Raw genomic sequence first — 27114 nt, 5'->3', positions numbered from 1 at the left:
CATCTACGTGGCTCTTTCTTGGGAAGTGATGCCTTATGTGTTTATATATACACAACCCAACAGGACTGAGCAAACATTACTCAAGGTTTTGACAGACATTTGCCTTTGGGATAAGGGTGAGCATGACAATGGGGTCAACAGTTCAGGAAGTCAGGAGGGGAAAGAAGGGTCTACACAGAACAAGTTGTTCCCCACACTTTGTGATAGGTATCGGTCCTGCCCCATCTCCCAGTGAGTCTTCAGAAACCTGTCAGATATCTGGTCGCAAGGTTCAGTCCAGTTCATCATCAGTTATGAAACAAACATAGGACTTCAGTTATCATTAATAATATTTATTTTGGAAAAATATTTTAAAAATGAATTTCTTCATTAACAAAACAGTAAAAAAAACTCAAATAACATTTGCACAATATTCCATAAATACATTTATATACAAAAAAATATAGTCACATAGACCCGAAGTGCCTTTGTACATATTTACCAAAAAATTTAAATTATAAAAAAATGGACATCACAAAATACTCAAGCTTTACAATTATCATGAAAATATTTTTACAGATTCAAAAAAATAACACACTTTTTCTCACCTAGTAAAAACACATTTTAGTATCAAAAAAGACAATAAAGGCAGTGTTTGTGTCTCTAATTCAAGAAAAGACTGGCTCATAAGAATCCAAAATATACACTTCAGGCAGTGCATGCTTCTTATGTAGTAATTAAGTCCATTCATTTAAATATATATAGAAAAGCAACTGACCATAGTGCAATGATAAAATTCATAAAAGGCAGTGCAACAGTAATCCTTGAACACAGACCCTTGCCTGGTGTCCATCTTGTTTCTTTATTTTGCAGTCACTTTGCTAACTTCAGTAGAGAACCAGCTCAAGCCTGAATTTAGTTTCTCAGCAGCAGTCAGTGAAGGAATCTATCTCCCATTCCTCTTTCAGCAGCATTCATTGGGGCACGTCTCCTTTGAAATTGTTTTGAACAACATCTTTGCCATATCACGTCTGTTTTACACCTGTTGGGAGAAAACACAAACATAGACCAGAAGAGGTTAATAAACAGTAAGAAGAGGACAGTAAGGCTGCAGAGGTTCAGGACTTCACCTTCATGCCAAGCAAGAACAGGCTCCGCATGAAGCATACGAAGGGGTGAGTCAGTAGACCACAACCACACTATAGCTGTACCCTTGCCTGCAAATGTCACTGTCCCTCTAACACCCACTGGACTTATCTTAATCCAGAGCAAGTTTTTACAACATCTGCAGCACCATAAACTCAAGACGGCCAGATTTCAACAGGTTCAAATCACTGTAGCCGCACAGAGAACAGCTTGGCTGCCCCGACCTGCATTGGATGGGGATCGCGCACCAAGTCTTGTCCGACTGCCAGGCGGGATACTAACCTCAGTTGCTATGATGCACTCATCTTTCTCTTCTGATATGACGTACACCGACTGGTATTTTGTGTCCTTTGAAGTGGAATATACTGAATCTGGCCGTTTTCTTTCAGAAGTATCACTACTGAAGACAAAGACAGACAACATAGGTCAGATGGCTGTTGCTTAACGCTACCTCTAAGACGCGCACCCTCCAGAGTAAAGCCACCCCCAGCACTCGAGTATGAACGATACCTTTTTAGCTGTACTGCACTTTTCTCCTCTGCCTCTGAATCATACGTTTCACACTTGGCTTCACATTTGCCATGCTCCTCTTTAACAGAGTCCTCATTCTTGAGTTCATGCACCAAATTGTAATCCACGGATGGGTATCTAACTTTGTAGCCATTTTTATCAGAGTTATCACTGTGAAAGTCTACTTTCTTATTTGTGTTTTTAATCTGAGTGGCACCAATGACACTTATGGAAATGTCCTTCTCACGCTGGCAGTTCGCCAGGTTGTTCATGGTCTCTGTTTCGCTCCTGCAGGCGTCCGGCTGGTGGTGCCTCTTCTGCACCTTAAGCCTGATGCAGATGACCACGGCGGCACACCCCAGCAGCAGCATGAGGACCAGAATAATCCCGGCACACACCGCGATCCAGGGGAACTGGCCGTTCTGGCCCTCCGTGTACTTCTCGGTGAAGTCAACAATCACCGGTCCCTGAGGCGGCTCAGGGAGCAAGAACTGGCAGTTGAGCCCGCCGTAGCCCCGAGCACACTCACACACGTAGCGGTTGCTTCTCTCATGGCAGGTGGCCCCGTTGTGGCAAGGGTTGTGCTCGCATCTGCTCACTGGGGTGCTGCAGTTCTTCCCGTTGTATCCGGGGGGGCAGGTGCAGGAATAGTCATTGATCCCGTCCTGGCAGGTCCCTCCGTTGACACAGGGGAAGGAGGCGCAGTCGTCCACGTTGTCATCACAGTGTCTCCCAGTGAAGCCAGCCTGGCACTGGCATATGTACGAGTTCCCCAGATCAACGCACTGAGCTCCTGCGAGACATTAAGGGCACAAAGGCTGAGTGTGCTGCAGTCACACCCTCCCCGCAGTGTGCCCTGAGTGCTGCTCTCAGGGTCATCGCCACAAGCCACAGCTGAGAAAAACTTCCCTTTTGAGAGGTTAGCCCCATCTTTGCCAAGTCTGAGCAACCATAAAGGTATGTATTTTTTTTAAAGGAAGGTATTTCTTAATTGGATCTATTTTTTATTCACCATTCTATTCCCTTTTTGACATTGCACTTAGCTGGGACAATGAAGATAGTCCAGATCAGGTTCACACCACAATCTCACATTACAGAGGTAAAGCGGCACTGAATAAGGAGGACTGCATTAAAGAAAATCTTCACTACATTAGTCAAAGCAGGAAGATTACTATTGCCAGATTATAAGTAATAATAATACTTAGTATTAGTATGGCATTTCGTATCCATAGATCCCAAAGAGTGTCTATAAATCATTTAGAAGTATAATCCTCCACAGTTTTACACGTGAAGCTTCAGGCAAAGTTACCCCACCACAGTGACCCCTTAAGAAAACATTATCTGTAGCAGTGACCCATGCCACACCATTACGTTTAAGCACACTTCCTCCACCAAGTCAACCATTGACATGACATAGCCCATGGTTTATCACTGGGCTTTATTATGAACTCCAGACCAGTAGCAAAAGCAACTGGTTGTTCTCCTTTCAGAAGGTCACCGTAGTATATTTGGCCTTACCATTAGCACAAGGGCTGGAACTGCAGTAATCAATTTTCTTTTCACAGTTGAACCCAGAATAACCCAGTGGGCAGCGGCAGCTGTATCCCCCATCAGGGTTGTCGGTGCATCGCCCACCGTTGAAGCACGGTCCATCAGCACAGGTCATGGCGCTCAGCTCGCAGTTTTTACCATAGAAGCCCGGTGGGCAGGTACAAGAATAGCTGTTCTCGAGATCCTGGGGGAAAGACACAAGAAATGTTCAAAATATTTACCTGAAGTTGCTTTGAGATCCAGAAACGGATTCTGAAAATCAGTAGAACTGACATTAACTCGCCCCTTGGGGTTTCATACTGCACAAGTGACTGAGACTTACAGTGCAACTTCCACCATTCTTGCAAGGGTTGGCATCACATTCATTGATTTCAATCTCGCAGTTGGAGCCTGTGTACCCAGGCCGGCAAGAACAAGTGTAGCTCCCCTGACCAGTGTTCGTGCATGTGGCACCATTCTTGCATGGCTTGTGGTGGGTGCAGTAGTTCAGGTCTGTAAAACATTGGAAAAAAAAAAAAAAGAGAGAGAGAAATCTGTCAAGATACTTGTTCCTCCGCAAGGTTAGGCTAGCACAGATGAGCTAGAAATAGCAGCCTTCTTTCTGCATTTTAAGACAGATTCTCAGGCAATGTCTGAGGACTTACCCTGGTTGCAGAAAAGGCCACCCCAGCCTTCCTGGCAGTTGCACTGCCATGGCTGCTGACAGGTACCATGAAGGCAGCCTGGGTATCGGATGCACTCATCACAATATCGTCCCTGCCAACCCACTCTGCATCTGAAAAAAAAAAAAAAAAAAAAAAAATGTTGACAACAAAGTCTCATCAGATTTAGACTTCTCACATTTGGAAACCCTATAGCAAACTCTGCAAACACACTGATGCCAGGGATCAAGTTTCCTAAAAGCCTTCAGTGATCCTTCATCTGAGAAAGTCACCGAGTCCAACTGTAGCATCAGCTTTCATCAGTCCCAGCTATTTCTTCCACTTCCTTAGACAGAGCCACAGTTGCAGGTAGTTAATTTGTTTACTCTAATAACAAACAGCTAAACCTTACACACAGCACTGTAAACTCCTTAGGTTAATATTAATGGCACTGATGTTTGACTTGTAGTTTAATACTTTGATCTGGCATCACCTGGATTTCTCGAATTACCATCTAATATGAAGAAAGGCATTTAAACTGACCCTCGAAGGACTGATGGCTTGTTTAGCACCAGAGCATTGAAGTTAAAGACAAAGAAGGGGGGGGGGGGGGGGTAGTGGAAAACTTACTTGCATTCCCCAGGTTTGTCGCAAAAGCCATGCTGCTCGTCACATCCAGGCAAACAAATCGCTGTAAACAGACCAAGGAGGGAGAGGCATAAGCTCCAGGGCCCAACGCCCCCCTTTTCAAAGTCCCCTCCTGAGAGCACCTTGTGGGTGGGGAGCCAGCCCCTTTTGCTAGGTCCGGGCAGTTAATAGCAGCTGAGTTAATCTCTGGAGCCTGCAGGAGTATTGATCTCGCCTGGTAGCTGGGCACTTTACTTATCGCCAGGGATGAGCATTCTTCTTAATACAGTTGCACACAGACAAAAGAGGGCTCACAATTGCTGCCTTCCCCACAGCCCCTCGCCCCCCTTCCCTTCCCAGCGAGGGTCAGAAGTCCTTTTTTCCAATTCTATGCACACAGCTCCACCTCTTAATATCCCCCGAAAGTGTGTGTGTAGATAAGAGTGGACAGCTGGTGTGCAGGGTGCCAGTGCAAGACAGCTGCTCTATTGTCTATTCTCTCCCAGCAGCTGCCCCACTGCAACAATACCCCCGGCCCCGGAGCCAATGGGGCCAGTGCCGGCGGCCGGGCAGCCTATCCCTGCCCACAGCTAATCTATGGCACGCGCGTGATTTCGCTGCAAAAACTTTTTTTCTTATTCAAATAAATAAGTCTAAAGTTCTTCCTCCCTCCTCCCCCCCCTCCCCGCCCCGCTCGGAGCAGGGGCGGGTGGGTCCGGGCATGGTAAAGAGGTAAGCGGGCCAGCAGGAGGGAGGATGAGGGGAGGGAAAAAGGGACTTCTGCTCATTACTTTGCCTGGTTATGGAACTCATTAAGCAGGCACTGCAAAGTTTTAATTCAACAAAGCCAGCCGGAGACAATGGCATGCGAGGGGAAGGGGGGTGGAGGGGAGAAAGAATCAGTGCTGATAATCGGATCGCCTCAAAGTTGGAAAGAATGGAGCCGAGGGCAAGTAGACGGGAAGCAATCTGCCACTGGGAACTCGGCTTGCTAACAGGAAAACATTCTTTTTGCATGCACACATAAACACAGCTCCAGCGCCTAGTGGGTTTGCGCTGCTGCTGTGCTGTGTTTTCTGAGACGGAAAGCAGAGCAGCACGCACAACGAGTCGAGAAAGATGGACAGCGTTCTGCTTTGCTGGGGGAAGAGCGGCAGTGCACAGGCATCCAAAAGTGCTGACAGCCCCGAAAGAGCTCATTATCAAAATGCTTCCTTTTTCCCCACCCCTTGACACAACCGGGATAGGCACTTTTGATCATGGGAAAGGTTGTAGATCCTATTTAAAACGCTATCAAAGGAAATGCAAGCCCCTTTGCCTGCTGTTTATTGTGCAACATCGTACCATGAACTGCTAAAAGCATCTTAGCAGCCACTGACGGTGTGAATAATCAATCTGAGATCATTCAATAGCAGCTCAGCTGAGACCACAGTGTAGGTGGGCTTTGAACAAAATAAAGAAAACAGAGAGGCTGCTTTACAGGCTATAGCTGCTTCCTCTCAGCCCACCTGGCCCTCTGATGACTGGAGGGGAGCACTCAGTGCATCATCTGCCAGTGTACTTCAGACGTATGTGTACACACAAACAGAGAATGCCATCACACACCGCAGCAGGAGCTCTGCGTGTGTTTGCCTGTATGCCGCTATGTGTCTACAAAGGGGGGTAATCTCATAAAAACCGGTGGTACCTGACATCTCTGGCTACCTGTCCTCTCTGTGATCTACTTACTAGCCCACCTTTTCCTGCTACATCAGTACACCACATTCCTGAACAGTTTCAGGATCAGGCTCACTTTAAAACTCACGTCCCGTGTCCTGTTCTGTCAGTAGCAATGAACACAGCAATGTCACAGGAGAGCAGTGGGGAAGAAGCTGACCTGTGGCTCCAGGTGCAAAAGTCTCTGTCAGTGGCCGCGTGTGAGTACCCCAAATGAGAAATGTGCAGCCTCCAGGCCACAGGGCATATCTTGGCTCTCCCACTACTTTTTTCAAGACAAGGTGGCAAGACATCAGACAGCAACAAGCCTACCATTAGGCCTGCCACACGGATGTTGCCGAGGCCTAACTTCCTTTCCTGGAGCCACGTACCCCATAACGATGATATCAACGTACCAAGGCTGAAGGGGTGGCTAGGTGTAAAAAGGGCTCCTGATGCATTTTAGTACATCCTCAAGCAACTGCTGAACATTCTGCCACCAGATTTGACAACTACAGTGAATGAGCAAGAGTGTGATGTTGGCACTGACATTTTATTAGCTCGAGGTGGAGCTGCCTGAGTTACCTTTCTGTGGTAAGGCTGAGGACCCCCTGTCCCCCACACCAGTAAAGCCTGCACACTGCACCGGCCCTCCACGCACTCCGGCTCGGCTCCCCCTCTCCCACGGGGCCTGATGTCAGGGAAACACCTCCCAGGGAGCCCAGGGGACACGGCCGCACCCAGCGAGACACGAAGGTGGACACTCACGCTCAGTGCAGTACTGGCCCTTCCAGCCCGGGTTGCAGACTTTCTCGCCACGCTCTCCGCAAGTGAAGTGACCGAAGGCATCGTCCCGGGGGCGGCAGAAGACGGAGCAGCCTTCTCCGTAGTAGTGCTCGTCACAGACGAAGCGGTACGAGTACTTGAGGTCAGTGCGGCCGCTGCTGTGCAGGTCCTGGGACCACTCCTCGCCCACCGCCAAGTGCCTCTGGGTGGCCAGGCGGCTGATGAGGCGCTCGGGGTTTTCTGCGTGGAGAGGAGAAGCGTGATCAGGGTGCCCGGAGCAGGCAGGGGGATGCTCACAGGGGGGTGTCTGGTGGGATGGGGACCGCGGAGACGGGGTGAGGGGGGCTGCGTGCCTCCCTGGCAGGGGGTGGCTCTGGGGAGGGGTCTGTGGGGGGCCAGGTACCTGTGGTGAGGTCGTCGGGCGAGTCCGTGTGGAGAGCCTCGATGATGAGCGAGAAGGTGCCCTGCGGAGACAAGAGGCAGAGACAACCCGCCGCGACGGCGTGAGCACGGCCGGGGCCGGGGGGCAGCACCGCCGGCCCCCACCCCGGGGTCGCCCTCCCTGCCACCCCCCCCCCGTCTCCCCTCACTTACGGGCCAGGTGAAGCCGAAGGGGAAGCGGATGGGGTTGCTGAAGGCGGGGTCGGCGCCGCCCGCCCCGTCGGGGACGCTGAAGGAGTTGGCGCCGAGCACGGGGGTGATGGCGCTGCCGTAGGTGCAGGGCGGCTCGGGGGACACGCTGGCCTGGTAGTGCTTGAGGCAGACGCGGAAGAAGGTCTTGCAGTCGCACTGCTGCAGCCCGGCGCCGCCGGGGCCGCCCCCCCGGCAGCAGTTGCGGTTGCTGAGGAGCCCCTTCTTGTTGACGAACTCCTGCAGCTTCAGCTCGAACACCCCGGAGCCGGACACCTGGCGGGGACGGGGACGGGGACAGGGGCCGTCAGCCCGCGGAGCGGCCCCGTGCCCCGACGGCTGCCCCCCTGCCCTCTGCCCCCCCACCGGCCGCCGCGGGGACCCCCGAGGGGGCGTCCGGGTCCCCGTCCCCCCGTCCCCCCGTCCCCCCTCACGTACCTGGCGGCGGCAGGGCAGCACCGAGAGGAGGGCGAGCGCCAGCAGGAACCGACCTCCCATGTTGGAGGGGCAGCTCTGGTGCCCTCGCGTTCCTCCCCCTTGTCTTGTCTGCGGGGGGGAAAGGGGAAAGTGTCTCTCGGGGGAAATTAAAAGAAAGAATCACGAAGCGGCCAAAGCCGCTCGCCCCAGCGGAGCTGGAAGAGTTACTGTCACGGTCTCCTTCTTTCAGGAGCGGCTCTGACTTTTTTTTTTTCCCCCCTCTGCTGACACCTCTGGGTGTAGCCTGTCGCCGACTGACAGCTCTTTCGGATGGCAAAAATAGAAAAAAAAAAAAAAAAAAAAGGAAAAAAAAAGTTTACGATTGATCTGCTAAACTCTCTTTCTTTCCCAATCCACGGTGCTCCTCCTTTTCGCCAGGAAAAAAAAAATAAAAATATCAAAACTCAAAAAAAAGCAACTTAATTCCCAACAGAGGCAGAGAAAAGGCTTGCCGAGGAAGATTTAAAAAAAAAAAAAAAAAAAAAAAAAAAAAGGAAAGAAAAAAGTCGGCGCTCTGGAAATCCCTGCCGAGGCGGCGGCGGACGAGGCGGCAGCGCGGTAGTTCCCGGTGCGGCGCGGTGCGGGAGCGGCTCTGCGCGGCTGCGCTCGCCCTGCGCACGTCGGGGCTGGGAGGCGGCGAGCGGCAGCGGCGGCTTGCGGGTCACGTCGGAGCCTTGATCCCCCCCCTTTTTTTTTTTTATTATTATTATTCTTTTCTTTTTTTTTTTTCTTTTTTTGCGAAAGAAGCGAAGCTCTCGTTCGTCGTCGTGGGCTTCCTTTTGTTTTTTAGAGGAATCCCGGCCAACTACAACAAGCTCGTGTCCCGACGGCGGCAGCAGCAGCAGCAGTGTCCGGGGGTGCTCCTGCGGGGGGGCAGGGGGTGCCTGCTCTGCGCCGCGGCTCGGCGGCTCTCTCCGAGGGTGAAGCGCTAAGGATCTGCCTCTCCTTGGGCGCCTGCCTCCCTTATATCCCGCCGGCCGCCTGCATGCCTAATGAGATGCAAATGAGCAGCCCCCCAATCTGGCTAGAGCTGTCACAAAGGAGCCACTTTTCCAAACCCTCCTCTCAATGGATCGCCAAATGGTCAGTGAGCTGTAAAATGTGCAACCCTCCTCCCCCTCTCCCCTCCGCGCTCACAAAACGTGCTCATTTACATTCCTGCAAATTTGGTAACCGCGAGAATCCCCCTCCTGCTCCGGGCAGAGGGCAGCACCCCCTCCGCACCGGGAGAACGAGCCCCCGGGGCCGCGGGCAGCGCCGCCGTGCCCCCCGAAAGTCGCCCGGCGACCGTGCCCCCTTCCGAGGGGCTTTAAAGGGAACGGGGGAAGGCGGGCGGCAGCGAGGGAAATCCGATCCCTTTAAACTCACACCGCATTGCCCCCGGTATAAGCGGGATAATTGGGAGCGGGGGGGGGGGGATGCGAGCGAATCCAGACCCGGATCGCCCTGCCCCGGGCTCCGCTCGCAGCACCCGTCCCGCCCGCACGGGCACGGGGGGCTTCAGGGGTCCGGGGGGCTTCAGGGGTCCGGGGGGCTCGGGGGACCCGGCGGAGCCCGCTGCCCGCCGTCCCCGGGGGGGTCCCGGGAGCGGGGCGCTGCGGGTCCCGTCCCCACGACCACCGCTGGCGGAAAGAGCTCCCCGCTCCTGCCGGGTCCTACACCCCTGTATGATTATTATCATCATCACCAGCAACCTCTCTCCCTCTCTCTCTCTCTCTTTTTTTTTTTTTTTTTTTTTCCTGCTTCAGCTTAGTAAAAAGTGAGTTTGGTGTGTGTCGTTCGCGTGGCTGTCATTAAGGCCGTTTGTTATTGTGTGAGGGCTGAATCAGTTAGCTCTTTGTGCTCTCAGCTGTATGGTAATGTAGACAGCACCTGCTCCCTGCACAATGCGAGGGAGAGAAAGAGCTCCCCTCGGCGCACGCTACTGCCTCTACAACAATGTCCGCACATTTTTTAAAGAAATCCCTTCCAGCACTTCCCCCCTCCGTAAAAAAAAAAAAAAAAAAAAAGACTTTACACACCAACCGTCACCTTATTATTTTTTTACATATCCATCAGACACTAGAACTTTTGTTTTGACCTTAAAAACATCGAAAAGGAGTTTACTGGGGCGGTGAAAGAGGAGCAGAGATGATTACCCTTTGAGCAGCTTCTTAATGACGGATGGAAGCGGGGGATAAAAGTTTGAGGGCGACTCTGGCATGTCACTCGAAGCGGGGTTTTCCACTTTGTTGGGGCCTTCTGTTAAACACCTTCGGTAGGCGCAGGCGGATTCATTAGGATGCAAGGTGTAACTGTCTCTGTAAATGTCATTTTAATTGTAACAGATCATTTCAGCACAGATTAAGCTTGTGTGCGAAAGGAGAGGATTTGGCTACAATAACCTCACTGTAGGTATGCCGTGCTAAAAGCCTTATTATGGCGACTTTATTGGGCTGAAACGTGCATTTGCATGGCAAAATGTGACTTTCATTGAAGCAGATGTCTTGATCACAAATTATCTTACAATGCGCTAGGAAAAAAAAAAATCTTAAAGACTTCTTAAAGTAAAAGCACTGGGTAATACCAATTAAAAGAAAATCACTAATGAGTTCATTCAGCCCAGCTCTTCTTGACTGCTCCAGGACTGCGGCTGCCCACGTTCATCTGCGGGGCGTTTGCGACACCCACCCCAAACCTAGGCAGGTACTTTATCAAGCAGCCAGCCCCTCTACCTCCCTTAAACCCAGTCGGGGCCCAAGGAGCCCTCTGCACGCAGGTAGACGAGGAGAAGGCTCTTCCCCCTCCCCTCCCCGCCCCCGACCCTCCAGAGAAAGCTGAAATGTGCAGGAATGTTTGCTTTTCCCCCGCGCCCGCGGCCGGGCAGCGCCGTGCCGAGGCTCTGGGCAGGCAGAGGGGAGGATGCTCTCGTCCGGGGACCGGGGGCGAAACGGGGAAAGCGGCCCCCGAAGCGGGCAGGGGGCAGCGGGCAGCGGGCGGGCGCCTGGGCGCCGCGCACCCGGCAGCCCCGGCGGCACGAACCGTAAATTACTTTTGCCACCTAGCGTCAACATCTTTTCGAGTGGCTTCGCCGCTGCTTCGCGAACTTGCCTGCAGGGTTATCCCCAGGAAAGGGAGAGAGTGGGGAGGGGAAAAAAAAAAATGGAAAGAAAAAAGAAAAAAAAAAAAGCAGATCCCCCCCCCTAAGCAAGTGGACTGGGGGGGGGAACATCTCTTGAAATTTGGAGGTGACACGTCGGTGAGACGTGGTGTACCACCAAGGATCTTTTAATCAACGAGAGGTAGAAAGTTGGTCCAGTAGCATCCCCTTGCTTAAAAAAGTGGAAATAAAAAGTTACACGCGCGAGGGCTTTAACCTAGCGGGAAAAAAAAAAAAAAGCCCCGAAAAAAAAAAAAAAACTTGCCCCCAAATCCTTAACAACCCCCCTTCGGTACCGGGTATTTGTTAAATTGACGTGGCACAGATTTCTCGATTACCGCTGCTGAGCGTGACTGAAAGGCGCCGTGAGAGCCGGCAGGATCCTGCCCACGGCGCTCATTCTTCTCCGGCTTAATTTATGCCACGCGATTCTGTATTGGGGAAATCAAGCAGAAAGCTCCTTTTTCTGCTTTTTTCCCCCCTCTCCCTCTCTCTTTCAGATGCCGGGCTAACGGGGAGACTGTTTAACTTAAGTGTTTCTATAGGAGGCTGTTGTAGTTTAACTCCTGCCCACCAGTAGCTGAGGCGAACAAAGGAGGGACTCGAGGTCTAACTATTCATCCATTCTCTGCACTTTAATTTTCATTGATTTTGAAGACAAGGGGAGCCCTTAGGGATTCTCGCTGAAGGGGGATGACACGCCTTTAGACGCGATCAGCCCCCTAGCCAGCCATCTGCTCCTAACCAAATGGCGCTTTTTCGCTCCCAACCGCGTGTCTCCGCACCGCGCTCCCCCCGCGATGCTGCCCGCCACCGCCGGCTCGGCCCGGCCCGGCCCGGCTCGGTTTGGCCCGGCTTAGCCCGGCTCTGCCCTCGGGGAGCGGCTCCCAGCCCGGGGGTCCCGCCGCCGGCCCCCGCTCGATGCCCCCGCTCCCCGGCGAGGGTTTGCAAGCCGAGAGCATCCCACCGGCCGCTATTTCCAAACAAGCCAGATTATGGGAAAAGTCACTTCCAAAAGTGGGGGGGGGGTTGGGGGGGGGGGGGGGGGGGGGGGGGGCTGCTAATGAGGGCGAGGCGCTGAATTCACCGCCGTGCGAGCTTCCCTCGCCCGGGCCGGGGGGCCGCGGGCATATGGCGAACGGTGCGCCGCCGTACGTGTGGAGCTATGTGTAGCCGAGTGTGCATAATATTTTAATTAGCCCCCTAGCCCCTCCGGAGGCATGCGGGAGCCCCTCCGCCGCAGCCCCCCGTCAGGTGTCCCCGGGGCCGGCCGGGGAACCGGGAGCCGCGTCCCCGGCGGCCGGGGCTCGGCGCGGTGCCCGCCGTGCTGCCCATGCCCCCCCCCCCACCCCCCCCGGGGCGCTGAGTCCCTCGCCCCCGGGCCCCGACCCCCGCCCGCGGTCCCCCGGGGGCGCCGGGCCGCGCTTGCCGTGTGCGGGGAGGGGGATTACCAAGTTGCGCATGTAGGTTAGCCGAAAGTTGCAAAGGCATGTGCTGATTAGAATAAGAAAGGGCAGTCGCGTGGCTCAGCTGGCACACAGAGAGGCCAGATGATAGATAAGCAGCTCCGGGCCTTCCCTCCCTCCCTCCCCCCCCCCCCCAGCCCCCTTTTTCAAATCGCAAATCATCTGCTCCAGCCCTATCCTAGCCCCTCATTTTCATGACAATAGCTGTGTGTTTACCTGTGATCCTAGGACCGGCGGGGCATTCCTTTGTCTCCCGATGAGATTACCGCAGCCAGCTGCTCTCCAACCCTTCCCCGGGCAAATCCCAAAGTGGCCCCTATATGTGTTTTTCTGATGGCACACGAGGAGAAAGCGAGCCCCCCCGGCCCCCCCCCCCGCCGCCGCCCCCGCTCCCCTGCGCTACTTGTTTGTTTGGGTTTTCTCCCTGGCTCGTTTCCGACGCGATTTTGCTTGTGGGAAACTGCGAGGGATAAAATTGGCCACTCGTGTGTGTGCGAGCACGCTCCCAAAACGGGAAGGGTTGCGGTGGGCTGCACATCCCTGCTGCGGGCTGGCCGTGGGGGAGCCTCCCCCCTTCCTTGCTCCCTGCCATCCTCCGGGCCTTGGGCTCACCCCAGCCGGGGAAGACACCTTCCCCTGGGTGTCCCTAGGCTGGATGAAGGCCTGCTCACTCCCTCGACCTCCAATCTGTTGAAACGGATGAACCTTCCACCCTGTTTCTTCACCTCGGCAGCTGAAGAGGTGTGGTACTTAAGTTACCGCTCCTTCCGTGCCCTGCTTGGGTACGGCTCAGCCCTACAGCTACAGAAGCGGCCTCGCCTGCCCCTTTTAACCCCAGGCTTGCGACCTTAACCATACTAGAAACCACGATTCCTGTGCTGACCACCAACCAACCCAAAACACCCTACAACCCCAAGCACACCACCGGCCCTGTCAGGCAAGGCCAGTGTAGGCCCCTGCGGAGCCGTGGCCCGGGTTGCCTTAGTGGCAGTGTCCTTGTGCAGGGGGGACAGGCCGTGAGCTGGCTCAAATCATGCACACAGGGGAAAAAAAAGTGTTATAGCACTTCTCAGAAAAACATGTTGCACTCTGGCAATGAGATTTCGCGGGATGGCTGGAAATATTCCCCTCTGCTACCGACCTCTTACCGCGTTCACCATTTCTCACGGGGAACCCCCCTCTTCCTTTTCGCCTGGCTTTATTTATCATCATCTTAAGCCAGAACTCCAAAGAGTAACTGCAAACTGCTACTCCAAAGAGCTCCTTCCCTGTGACAGTCAGCACAGCGTGCCGCTATACTGTACCGCGTTTCATGCATGAAGGGGTTTTCTGTTCCCCTGTGGCCCGCAACCCCCATCGCACGGTGTGCACATCTTGTGTATTGTGTGCTGGCTGCAGCGCAAAACCTGCTGCTAATAAACTTTGGGAGGTGGCAGCAGTCTGATCGTATGTTTTCAGGGCTTTCCGAGCCACTTCCAATTGGCGTTGTTTCCATTTCTTACCGCATCTCTCCGCATCTTCGTATGTGCAGGGAGGGGGCAGAAACTGCTCCACAGAAGGTGATTACGAGGCAGAGGATGGGTATGGATGGGGCGGGCCCGTGCTTTTGGAAATGTTCTCCCCTTTTCTGAGAGCATCTGCCCGGAGACGAACAGATGTGGGCACCTGCGGTGACAGGCCACATATGCTCCGTCCTATTCACAGGCATTCAGACACGGCCACAATGGCGAGGCTTTGTGCGCGCGGAGTCACCAAATATATTAATCTGTGCTCCCCAGAGCACCGCTCTGTTTAATTTTTCACCGGCAGTAACATCTGATCTCAGCCCTCCATCGGCTCCCCGGCCCCCTCCTTCCCCCCTGAAAACATGTGGAGTTATCCAGGCCCCCACCTGTTGCCTGCAGGGCGGAGGTGGGCCTGCCGCAGGGCTCCCCGCTCACCACAAAGCCAAGGAGACCCAATCTGGCCCCCCAGTTTTGCCCTCGACCCCCCCCAGTTTTGCCCTCCAGGTCCCAGGGGCCGCTTTGTTGATCAAACCCCGCTGTTTTTCCCCCAGCACGGCGGTCAATAGGCTGCGCAGCCAAAAGGTGACATAAATCTTGGATGTGAAGCTTGGGGTTCTGTGTTGGTTTTTTTGTTGTTGTATTTTTTTTAAAACTGCTTCAGTGGGTGTTTTGTTGTTTTTTATTTTTCAAACTACTTCAGTGGGTATTTTGTTGACTTTTTTTATGTATTTTTTTAAACTGCTCCACTGTGCGTGCCTCTTTCATCTCCCCCTCCCTCGTTCTGCCCGGGGTTGTTCTGGGCCACACCGAGCCCTTCAGCCCCACGGTGCCCGCACAGTGCCGGGGGACACCATGCCGCGGACGACCCCGCTCCCCCACACCACCACCACCGGCCGCCATTGCGCTGCCCGCGGCCCCTCCGCAGCCGCCCCGCGGCTCCCCCACAGCCCCTCAGCAGGGCCCGGCCCGACCACTGCGCGCATGCGCAGCCCCGCCCGCGGGGAAGCGGAAGCGCAGGCTCGGGTCAGTGCCGGGGGTGCCGTCAGCGGCCGTTTAACGGCCGAGGCGGGTGGGCGGGGGGGTGCGAGCGGGGCTCCGCTCGCAGCATGGCCCCGGGGGGGGGCTCGGCCCCTTGAGGCCGGGCCGCGGCGGCGAAGGGAGCGGGGGGACTTTGCCCCTTGTTCCTCCCCGGCCGGAGGGCACTCTGCGAGGGCGGTTGGGGGTGCCGGCAGCGGTGCTGCGCCTCGCTGGGGGGACAATAAAATCCCTGTCGTGGTGGGGGGGGGTGCTGGCGGGGTGAACTCAACGGGCGTTCGGCTCGCCGGCAGTAGCAGGGGTCTCCCGTGAATCCCGGTGCTTGTGTAAACATCGGAAGGAAGGAAGACACCGCTGATTACTCGGGTGGTGGAGGGTTTTCTTCTTCTTCCTGCAGATTTTATTTTCTGAGAATAAAGAACATTTTTTAGCCTTGCAGCTGAGATCCCGTGTAAACCTGAGATCTCAGTTTCACAAAAAAATAAACATCCGGCTTTAAAACGTTCATCTGTTGCACAAAACATGCAAGTTTGCAACTCTTATGAAACTGAAAGTTCCAACATCCAGTGCTTTAATCCTTCTTCCACCATTATTGACGTTCTTCTCAAGGCAGTAGATCTTATCTTTTTTTTCTGATATTGTGGTGAAATCCACTACAGTATCAGAATATATATAGAGAGAGTTTCCCTTAACATGGAGGCTCCTGGATGAAAGAAAGAAAGAAAAACAGGATGAGTGAAAGAATATAAAATCTTTTTATTAATATTATTACGTTTTCAGCAGATGTTTGTGATAATGTTAAAATGGTAATAGCGCCCAAGATTCTTGCTTATGTGCTTGGCTGTTAACTTTCTGTTGATTAGGCCAAGCTGTTACTGGTCATGGAGATTTTTCTGATAATGTCAGTGTCACAGGCTTGCGTAAACTGTTAGGCAAGAGGAATGCTTCAGATACAAGAGTTTGAAGGTTAAAGGAAATAGCTCTTTCAATTTAATATAACATGGTACAGCCAGTAAGTTGTTTTACCACACTTCCTGCTCTAGGTGTGCAGCCACCAAGGCCGGAATCTGTACTGAATTATAAGTAACGCTTGAGCACAGCACGTTTCTGCAGCAGTAAGACCTGCAATGGCATACTGCATCTGGGTACTGAACATTTAGTCTGACTGCTCAAGTTAGAGCCTGAAAGGTGAAGATCTTCACGCTTGCTGCTAGATCTCCAAGGAAAGTGATAGATAATCTGCCAGTGCTCAAACTGTTTGCAATCAGAGGTGGAGCTGTCCTGGAAAAGCAAATGGCTGGGGTGTTAAAGGCACCCAGGTATCACTGGAAGTAGCGCTGCTGAGAAAGCGACGCCCTACCTTGCGTACCCATGCCTTATGTTGTATGTAAATTCGTGTATTTCATATTGCATTAAAGAGGATGGTATTCAGAAACTGTATCTGAAGGGTATTAAGTATTTCAAACTCCAAGGAAGAAGAACTGAAATACCTTTAAAAGTTGTCAATTCACAGTACTTTTTTGAATTCAGTTTGTTTTGTATATATCAGAAGCATGTTTATTGTAATGTAACACTCCTGAGACAGTCTGTAATTGAAATGTCAGAAACCAACAGTGAGAAACAACAACAAAAAAGTACCTAATTAATTAAAGCATATTGAATGTCTTCACTGTGCAACTGAGAAAGGATTTTACTTTCAAATAAAATCAAAATAAAAGCAAAACATATTTTCTGTGAATAAAGAACAAAACAAAACTTGATGAGAAGGTCAGCGTTGTCACTTCCAGTTTTCATTGGAAGGTCCTTTAAAATGGTGGTGTGGTAAAGGAAATCACTGTTGTAGTAGAGGAAAGAGCACATCTAATGTCAAAGTTTTGCCAAACTAATTTGCATTGAGATTTCTAGAAATAAAAACAGAAGTCATCTGTGGTTTTAATTTTATCCCACGACTCTCTTTTTATGGAACACATATATTGGTTCATTCAGGATGCTAAATAAAGTTCTGCCACAGAATTTGGAGACTATGCTTCAATCTCTTGGTGTTTTGTAAACAAAAAATGCGACGTTCAATTTTTAATTATGTATTTTCTACTTAAGATTTGCACGTGTGTCTTTTAAAATAGATTTGTTCAAAATTGCTGTGCATGTTAGAAATCCCGTTTAATAAAATAACTTCACTATTCATGATAGTCAAATTTGTAGATTCACCAAGTATAGGTAAGCCTGTAATTCTTTAAACATGCCGTGAAACTTAACTATGTTTTCAAATGCCAGCATGGTAAAATGGATTCAGTTTCTGATTCAAAGCAAACTGACAGTGCCAATAATGTTGGGGAAGTCAGTATTGCATGCAGCTGGCACCACACTGATGGAGTGCTGCCTGTAAACTGTGACGGTAGCTGAGCAATTTGAACACTCAAGGTACAGGACCAGTTTCCAAAGTTACTTAGTATTTTTTTCATCTAAATACAAGATGTCACATACTTTTAGTGTGAAAAGTAAGCCATTAAGTCCTGTGTTGCACATTGTCAGCTGAGATGATATAAAGCTTTAAATTACATCTGTATCTGTTTTTCTAGCAATGTATACATTTTAACACTTCATCTGAAATGTTTAAAGTCATGCAGATGAAAACATTTTGATTATTACTGTTTTCACTGATACAAAAAACGGAGATGGAAGGCAAAGCAAATAGGCTTTATGTCCAGTTTGTTGCTGGGATGAAAACTGGGTCAGATAGTTTAAAGGCCAGGATTAATAAAAGAAAAAAAAAAAAGCTATTAGCAAAAGCAGAGAAATACCTGCTCAGTTTCTAAATGTTCTTTTTTGTTTGTTTGTTTAACAAACTAGCATTTTATTATATTTCTTAGTGCTGCATTTTGGAATTCTGTTTTTATTTTTCTTCTTTCAGGCTGCTTTGAGTTTCAGAGATCAACCATGGGCATTAAAGGCTTGCAGGGATTTGTGACAAGAGTTTGCCCTGACGCCTGCAGAACGGTAGATCTGAAAGAGGTGGCGGAAAAGCATCGCATCGATCATCCAGATATCCCGCCTGTTATCGTAGTAGATGCCATGAGTTGTGTTAGGCACTGGTACACGCCGGAATCCTGGGTGTGCGGTGGCCAGTGGCGGGAGTACCTTGCCAATTTAGAGGCTTTTATTAAAGCTTTTACAGCAGCTGGTATCACGCTGGTGTTTTACTTTGATGGAGTGGTAGAAGAGAAGAAGAGAGACGAGTGGATCAAACGGAGGTGGCAGAATTACAAGGAAATAGCTGCACTGTTTCAGTTTGTCAAGACTCACAGGAAACAACCGGGGAGAGGAATGTTCGTTCTTCCCTCAGCGTTGCCTACTTTTACACGGTATGCCCTGAAGTCACTCGGTCAAAAAACAGTGTGCACGTTGCAGGAGGCAGACTTTGAGGTGGCTGCGTATGGTTTGCAACATAACTGCATAGGAATTCTTGGGCAAGACAGTGACTACCTCATCTATAATACGTCTCCCTATTTTTCCATTGAGAAGCTCTGCTTGGACAAACTGGTCACTGTTATGTACTGCAGAGAAGCTCTTTGCCGTGCGTTGGGTCTTAGTATGACACACCTCCCTCTCTTTGCTTGCTTGCTTGGCAATGATGTTGTTCCAGAAAGCTTGTTGGAGGGCTTTTGGAGTAAATGTTTAGCCACCTGTCCACCCAAGAATAAGAGCTACAACAGAAGAACAAACGTAATTCTGGCTGTAGCAAACTACATCTCGAGAATCCCGTGCTCGTACAGCAGCCTGAAACACCTGGAAGCGATGCTGCCTTTGGGATCAGACAAGACATTACTTCTCAAAGGAATGGAGTCCTATCTTTTGCCTGGGCAGCAGTCTCCATGGATTCCTCCCAGTGCAGGACATCTCAAAACGTTCTCAGATGTAGGAGAAACAGCCATGTGTCAAGATAAGGAAATCTTTCAGGTACCTTGTCTTCTAAAGCTCAGTGGTCTGTTTATTGTCATGACTACGTAGTGAAAGTTGGTAATGAGTTCATTAAATTTGCTTGAACAAAATATTTTGTTTGTTAAGATCAGCTATGATTAGGAGTATTATATACATCATGCTAAGGGCAGATGCGGCACATCTTAATTAACAGCGGTTCCTCTCTTTTTGAAGTGTCAGGTCAAATAACAGGGAGCAGCACGTGTCTGGGCTGGTAGCTGGGCACAGGGATGTGCTTTCCTTGTATTGCACGATGGAATAACTTGCTTTTTGCTTTGAGAGCCCATAAGTCAGATGCAGCTGGTTAGTGGTCTGCTGGGCTGTGCCTGGCACATGCAGTCAAGGTACCAAAGGGGAGCTGTGCTAAGAACACAGGAGTTAAAATTGCTGTTGTGGAGGAGACAGGAAAGCTTCCAATAAATCTATATTTCAAGCTTTTAGTACCACATTAATTATCATTCAGATGCACTGCCCTTAAATGAACCAAAAGCAGTGGCCTGTTGATCCTCACAGGGCAGGGCTGCACTAAGAGGTTTAACGTATGGCTTCCTACGGAGGCAGAGATGCACTGGCAATGGGGTGAGAAGCCGTACAGTCAGATTGGCTCGCTCTAGCAGGTTGGATGTGTTAGCTCAGGTAGCCTGCCTGGCTAATAGAAAACTCCTCTGCCAAGACATGGGCTAATCTTTATACCAATTGAGCTGCCTTGCATCGGAGTTCATACAACAGCAGTAAGCCTAGAGCACAACTCTGCAAATTCATAGCAGTTCAGAGAATATATTGAGGTTTAATTGAAAAAAAAGAAAAGGCTACAGGAGGTAGTGGCTTTTGTACCCTGTATTAGTCATCTACTAATTCCCTATTTTTTCTGTCTCTTAATTATCTTGCATCTTTGCTTTAAGACTATTTTTGTTTCCTCATTATATTACTCTAATTATGTAATTTACATTTTCCTTTTCAAAAAGACTCTGAAACATTTAAAAGCTAAATTAAAACCTATGCAATGATCATTTCAGCTAAACTGCAGACGTCTTTGGATTTGATGTTAACCACATGTAGATACAATACATGTAATTTTTGACTGTAGTAGTAAATACAGGACATCATTAGAAAAACAATAACACTACATCCTAATGAAGTGTTGAAAAATACTGTTTATGCTTGAGGTGCAAGGAAAAAATAGGCAGAATGTAATTATCTAGGTGGGATTACAGCCAGGGCAATAGTATTAATATCCTTACTCCTTAAGAGAATGTACCATGTGGTCTTTATGACAAGTGGTCATTATTTCTTGGTTTAATCTTTCATTTATAGTGTTGCAGTTATCTAGCATCATGCTGAGCTACTGCTGTACGGAAATAATAACGTTTAGAAGCTCCATTGAAGAATGTCTCACTCTTGCTTCATAAATCCCACGTTAAGCTCATACCTGAGCCAAGGAAATTACAGTCAAAGTTGAAGACGTTGTCTTCTGCTTTTCTGTTACAGGTGTTTAAATATTTATATATGTTGTGTGCGTGCTTTGTTTCATATTTTGAAATCCACAATGTAATTCTACTTGCCTTACACGTTATCTAAAACGCGCACAAATGGCATACACAGCTCAGTTCCAACCTCAGGGACATAGCCTCATGTTCCTGGTTCCCTCAGGGAAGAAGAACATACCCTTCTAGCTGTCTGCATGTGTAAATTAGAAGTATTTTTCAAGTTACAGCATTGAAAACAACTTTACTATTGAAATCAGCTTTTTTTTTTCCAGTACATTAGGATGTGTATGCTATTTGCAAATGATAAGAAACTAGCATTTTCAAATGATCTCGTAGTTGTGAAAGTTTGTCTGAAATAGTTCCGTGGTGCTTTATTCAAATCATGCTCAGAAAACTCTTTGGTTTTGTTTTATACAAGAGTGGATTTGGGAGATTACATTCTTTCAGTACATCAGGAATCCTGAAGAATTTCTTCCCGGGCAACCAGTAATTTATTGCTGTAAGAAAATCTCTGTTGACTGGCCATTTATATAGAAGCCTGTCATTCATTGTATGCTCATGTGAGCTGTTATTTGGGAAGTGTGACCTTTCCATAGAATTAGTTTTGATCAGTAATGGCCAGTGTTTGACTGCAGCTTTGAACTCCTGAGTCCCTAGGCTTGTAGGTACCAGGATCCTGCAGAGATGATGAGTTTCTCTGGCCAGTGGTCTGGTAATTCCCTGCGAAAAAGACTGAGGTAGCTGTGTAGATGGCACAACCCAAATAATACGGGTAGCGCGACACATGCAGAGAATGCCAAGCAGAGAAACTTCTGTGCCTGTGCACCATAAAGCATGGGTCCAGGAGAATTAGACCCCTGTAGTTTGGGTTTGAGGTTTGGAAGTAGAAAGTATGGCTGGCTCTGCACTTGGCCAATCCAGATTAGTTAAGAGTAGGGTACCTGAGAGCAGCTTTGTTTGTAAGATGGTCCAGACCAGCTGTCCCCGTAGGTACCCTGGCTGCCTGTAGGCATTTGATGTGCCTGCATCTGGTGGGTGGCCAGCCTGCAGCCTGATGCTGTGATTCTGCTTTTCAGCAAGGCTGGAGACCTTGTTTCCTCACTGGAGTAGACTGTATTTCTTTCCTTGAGGGAAAAAGCTATCACAAAGTAAAAGTGTGGTGAAGTTTCAGTATTCTAATTTCACCACTATGTAAAGTACACAAATCCAACTACTCTCAGGAAAGGAAAGGGACTGTCTTGTATAGCTTGTCTTACAATGAAATGAAAAGTTTGGGTTTTGTCATGCCTTCACTCAAGTGTCGTACTTTTTTTTTTTTTTTGAAGTGTATATACACTTTTTAGAAAGGGAAGAACTCTTGAAGAAGAGTGGCTAATGGAGGACAGCTCATTTTTTTATGTCTGAATTCAGAACTCATTCTAAGCACGATTACTCTCTAAAAAGGTGTTGTGAAAAAAAAAACTCAAGATTTATGAATTCAAGGAGCGATTAAGAGAAAGGCAATGATGGGTTTCCTGGGAATTCCTATTTATAAAAAGATAGGTGTCTGAAAACAGTATAGTTCTGTTTTTTTGAAAAAGTGCTTGTTCCTTTCCTGACCACTCTGTCCACTTGTACTGATTCCTCTAACAATGGATATGTTTTGTTACTTTTTGATCATTCTTAATTTTGGAGATAACGCCTTCTTCTTTCTTTGAACAGTTAGCTAAGGAACAACACATCCAATCTGAAAATTACGTAATCTTCAATATCCTGAGTAGTGGAGTGATTGAGTGCAGCAACTCTTTGGAAGATGATCGCGATACAGAGATTCCTGGACAGGCACTCATCTTTCGCCCTGCTCGTCAGCATGTTTATTCTGTCTTGTTGGAATCTGGAAAAGGTACGGGTTAGCCTACTTACACCATTATTCAAGTGTACTTTAAATTCTGAAATATGAAATCTTGAACTTGTTGTTTCAGTGGCTACTTCTGCATGGCATTTAGGATAAAAACTGTGGGCAACTAAGATGTAGTTTGTAAGGAATCAAAAGAAAACTTGACAATGAAATTGTAGTTTTTCTACATGCTGTTAATTTTCAGTACTTTTCAAGAGATTTAAAAAAACGTATTTTTTTGTTGATAAATGGGAAGTTGTAAAAGTTGTTAATCATCAAAAGATTGAGCAAAACTAAGACATTTAGAATATTTTAAGAGTTTGAGAGGATATAAAGCCTTGTTTTGTTTTACTAAGTATCTCCTGATGAATTAATGTCGGCTGTAATACACTTCTACAAAATAGTTACCGTTTTGCCTTCTGTTGATTTTAAGTCTGTGATTTTAAGAACATCTGATAGGCAAACACAGTTATTGCAGTAATACACAAGCAGTCATGCCAGTGATTATTAATTCTTTCATCAAGGTGGAAGAAAGTAAGATTTCTTTATCCAGTTGTATAAACAGATACTGCAGTAGGTATCTGTGCTTCTCTTCTACTTTAAGACACAAAATTTTTATGTGCATCCTTGTACAAATTTTGCGCTATTGAGACTGTCATTACTTAAATGTTATCTTTAGCTGTGGTGGCTTTTATTTCATGCTCCCAGTGGCTTTTAGGCAGTGACTTGAAAAAATGCATTTTTATTCTTTTTAATATGCTGTTTTCTCTTCGTTAATCACTTTACATTTGTATTGATGAAAGTGCCCCACAATCAACTTAATATTTAAACTATGTGCTTAGAAAGGCCATATAAATGAGGTACCTGACTTCCTTCACCAACTAGAAATTGAAGTCATACCATAATAGGAAAAAAATAAGAAAAACTGATTCAGAGTTTACATAGTCCTTTAGAGAGAATAACAAAAAGCTCAGCAGTAGTCATGCACATCTGTCATCTTTCATTTTTCAGCCTATTGCCTCTAAAATTTGTAGACAATTATAACTTCATTGGGTTTTGTTTGTTCCTCTGCGCAGCAGGATATTCATTGATGTTTTCAGAAACACCCAGTACCAAAACTTCTAATTAACAATTGTTGCTGCAGGATGGCAGGGTAGTAGGCAGATTTGCATTTGTGTTAGTGTTTGTAGTGGTCAGATGAAGAAGATTAGAATTGAAATACAGAAACATTAATTTAGAATTGTAATGAAAATGAAATTTGGACTTGAAAGAGGTCTTCTTTTAAGAAAGTGATTTTAGAATAGAACCATGGATAACATGTTTTACTTGCTGTCAGTTCATGCTTCAAATTCCAGAAACAGTTTTGTAAAGTAAATCATGCTGAACACCCCCAATCCTTAACCTTTCCAAAAAGGTAGGTAGAGCTTGTCTGCATGGCTACTGTAATAAATCTGCATTTTTATTGCTTGTATCTACCTCTTTCTGCTTTAACTGTGTCACTTCCTAGTCGTTCATGGGTTGGTTAGTTGGTATTTACTCCAGTGTATAGTTGCTTTCAGGTCAAGAGTGTAGACCATTAATCAGATTCTGTATGGAAATTTGTAAGTGAATGTCAGCATTATTTTTTAATGAATTTCCTTGTAGAGCTACAAGGCAATAGTGTTCTCTACAAAGTAAGTAGAATCCTTTACGAGTTTCACTCGGATAAAGTCTGACTTTTTTGTAGTTCAGTGAGGGGTAGGAAGGGGAGATGTAAACAGCACTGTATGTAGATTGTCATATAATGTAGAATTACTTTAGATTAGCATTAAAAAGAAGAGCTTACTGGAAGGAGGCAACCAATTAAATTAGGCTGGAGCCTGCTGCTGTAGAGAAACAATTGCCAGTGTAGCTCTTGTAAAATCAAGTCAGCTAACTACACAATGTTCCAGTTTGCAGCGGAGACGTATGTATACCCGCTTTTATTCCTTAAGATCCCTCAATTATAAGATTCCTGGTTTGGATACTGACCTCTTTGCAGTTTGCAAATCTTCTTATTTAGTGTTAAATAAGGATAACAAAACAGCCAACACTTTGTAAAAGCAGCAATTGCTGTTTTAGTTAAGAACATGTTAAAAATAATGTAAACTGCTCAATCAACCCTGAAACAAGAACCTCTTACGTTTTGTTTATTTAGGTTAAGATTTTTAGATGCCTAAGATACCCAAGAATCAATAGGAGCTGGATGTCATCATATCCTTTGAAATCACCTGCATAGACCATGCCACTTTGCCAGCATTTATTTTGCTGCCACTGCCAGTGTAATTTTCTTGCACAGCCATTCCTTTCAGTCCCTGTGCAACCTCTCAGTTGTGCCGGTGCAGCTCTTTGTGCAGCTACATGGTGGCAAACTGAAAATAGCTCATTTTTCTCTTCCCTGACTTTCTTGCAGTCAGGTAACTAACCTGGTTCTGTTTCCCTATCTGACTCTGTGTAGTCACAAACAGTTGTGGTAAAACAACCTGAGGGAATAGCAGGGAGTGGGAATGAGCAAATCAATGGTCACCTGAAAAAGTTAACAAGACTGCTGAAAGAACTGCTCTTGAAGCTTTCACTTCGGCTGTAGTTTGATGTATGGTAAGCATGTGCATACATTTATTTACCAAAGTATTACTAGAATAAGAGCCTTATTTTCACCCCACCAAAAAAAAAAAAAGGAAAAAAAAAAAAAGGAAGGGGGATGATCTTGATCATACAACACTTGTTGCTTGTGTTTATTAAAAATATAATTAATATTACCAGAGCTTCTTCTGAGCACTAGGTGGAATATTGCTTTATAGTGATACATAAGTTGTCAACTTTCAACATTGTTCCTAGAACAACTGTACTGTTAGAAAAAATCGAGGAGGAGGGAAAAATAACAGTAAATAGTGCAGGCTGATATACAAGCCAAGCTCTTTCTTTTGTACACAAAGAGTTCAGAACAAAGCCGACAGGTTTTGGCACTAGCTCAGTCCATGGAAATACCTGCACCAGTTGCAAGGTTATGTAATGCAGCCTAAACACGTGGCCAGCTCCTGGAAGTCCTGGCATCACTCCCAGTTCTAAGATTAGCAGCCCAGGCTGACCATGCCTTTGACACTGTCAAAAACAGGCCATTAGTAGAATTTTTGCCAGTTATCACAAGTGACTGCTCAGTAGGGTTGGCGTTGGTGCAGGTGTAGAGGAGCACACCGTTTCCAGCAGTCTCTTAGGTCAATGTTTTGCACGTAGCTGAAATTTTCCTTTAGCTACTAGGCAGTGCTTTCACAGGTTATACAGGGTCTATTTAAGCAAAGGAAATCATGTTTTTGAATTTCACTGGTGATAATCTATATGTGTATTGTGGGGGAAAAAATGTTTCAAAAATTAGACTACTTTTTTACCCAGAGATAATTCCATGCCAGAAGACTTGGCATTTAGTAATCGCCTTTCAATGCAGTTCTTGCTAGGTTCATGTGCTGTGAATTTGCAGGACCTTCTGCAATATATTGTGTTGTCAAGTATGTCCCCTCTTGTTTGTTGTTCTACCCAAATACCATGTACTTTTTTTTTTTACTCAACTTTGTGTCTTCCGTAGCTATTGGTTTATTGCTTGGCCATCCAGTGCATTCAGATAGAACAGGTAACTTGACTTTCCTGCCTTTCTTTCAGTTGGTGCCCTAATAGGATCTGTCAGCCGAGTCACCAGTTTCATGCAATGTTTTGCTGTTTCATACAGTTGAAATCTTTTGTGCTGTTTCAGATTTAGTTGAAAAAGATCAGTGGGTCCATCAATTAGTTAAAAGACAGACATCCTAATTATATAAGCCTTGCTTCCTTAAGAAACCAGGCTAAAATTTAGGAGGTCGAATGGATTGGATAAAGCAGAGTCATTTACGTAATGGCTTCAAACAGTGCTAAAACATGAAAATGCTTTCTGAAAGTGACTTTGGGATATTAAATTGGAAGGTTTTCTTAATGGAAAAACATTATCATAGGCAATGATTTATAATCAAGATTTGAGACTCTTCAGCTATTGGAATGTGCAGTTGAATGTGTAGGTTTTTTTCCCCCAGCCTAGGCATTTTTCATTTTATTCTTCACATCAACAGTTTTCAAACAACAAAGCATGGTAAGCACAGGTGTAGTGCTGTCCCTTGCAGTCCAGTTGCTGACTCTTCAGTCCTTCACCTTCATTGGGAGTTTGTGCTACAGGTCCATGCTTAAGGAAGGTAGAAGAAGCAGGGCAGTAAAACAGATTTTGTCAAGTTCTTTTCCCCTCCTCTTATCCCTGAGTCTAGCACCCCATCTGAGGTTATTCTTCCCCTGCACCATGACATGCTATTGCTCATTCATGCCAGCAGTCATTTTCTGCACTGAACTATGGACAAGGTCAGGAAACTAATGTGACCAAAGTTTTTGAGATGGGGGAGACAAGAGGAGGAGAGTGTTGGAGAGTTGGTTGTTGTTTGTGTGTCTTTGATGTTTTATGCTAGGTAAAGATTTTTGGGGGGTTCACATTGCGGCATTAGAAATCTATGTGAATTAAAATGCACAGTGATGGGAATTAATGACAAAAGGCAGGG

General features: G+C 47.6%; 2 protein-coding genes across 7 annotated transcripts in view; one reads left to right on the top strand and one right to left on the bottom strand.

The window, feature by feature from the left end:
• Nucleotides 1-316: 316 nt before the first annotated feature.
• Nucleotides 317-12976, bottom strand: DLL1 (delta like canonical Notch ligand 1). Of its 2 annotated transcripts, XM_066994071.1 has the most exons (12): nt 12864-12976; nt 8004-8305; nt 7530-7841; nt 7339-7399; nt 6918-7175; nt 4458-4518; nt 3831-3961; nt 3509-3678; nt 3154-3370; nt 1636-2428; nt 1408-1525; nt 317-1021 (listed from the first exon to the last, which is right to left on the bottom strand). In XM_066994071.1, exons 2-12 carry the CDS (start codon nt 8061-8063, stop codon nt 1016-1018), a joined length of 2187 nt encoding a protein of 728 aa, XP_066850172.1. In that variant the 5' UTR covers nt 8064-8305; nt 12864-12976; the 3' UTR covers nt 317-1015. The 2 variants fall into 2 exon arrangements, with proteins under 2 accessions (XP_066850172.1, XP_066850173.1); XM_066994072.1 differs by lacking the exon at nt 12864-12976 and having other exon boundaries at nt 1408-1522; nt 8004-8322.
• The window catches only part of FAM120B (family with sequence similarity 120 member B), a 60912-nt gene continuing 42785 nt past the window's right edge, over nt 8988-27114 (top strand). Inside the window, exons 1-4 of one of the 5 annotated variants that reach the window (XM_048045947.2) lie at nt 15039-15175; nt 16231-16570; nt 18099-19144; nt 22354-22534. In XM_048045947.2, the coding sequence (XP_047901904.2) occupies nt 18125-19144; nt 22354-22534 (1201 nt within the window). In that variant the 5' untranslated portion in view covers nt 15039-15175; nt 16231-16570; nt 18099-18124. Of the gene's footprint in view, nt 9126-14989; nt 15176-15234; nt 16571-18098; nt 19145-22353; nt 22535-27114 lie in introns of those variants that run through there. The other 4 variants (XM_048045948.2, XM_013194653.3, XM_048045949.2 and 1 more) reach the window with 4 other exon arrangements.

The sequence above is a fragment of the Anser cygnoides genome, chromosome 3, assembly GCF_040182565.1.
Source record: "Anser cygnoides isolate HZ-2024a breed goose chromosome 3, Taihu_goose_T2T_genome, whole genome shotgun sequence".
Lineage (NCBI taxonomy): Eukaryota > Metazoa > Chordata > Aves > Anseriformes > Anatidae > Anser > Anser cygnoides.
The sequence above is the reverse complement of the archived record's forward strand: the minus strand, read 5'-3'. Positions and strand labels throughout refer to the sequence as shown.

Coding starts and splice junctions, on each gene's coding strand:
- DLL1 (XM_066994071.1), bottom strand. CDS start 8,063: ATGGGAGGTCGGTTCCTGCTGGCGCTCGCCCTCCTCTCGGTGCTGCCC. Junction 7,176..7,338: donor GCCCGACGACCTCACCACAG/GTACCTGGCCCC, acceptor CTCTCCACGCAG/AAAACCCCGAGCGCCTCATC. Junction 4,519..6,917: donor GGGCCAGTACTGCACTGAGC/GTGAGTGTCCAC, acceptor GTCTGTTTACAG/CGATTTGTTTGCCTGGATGT.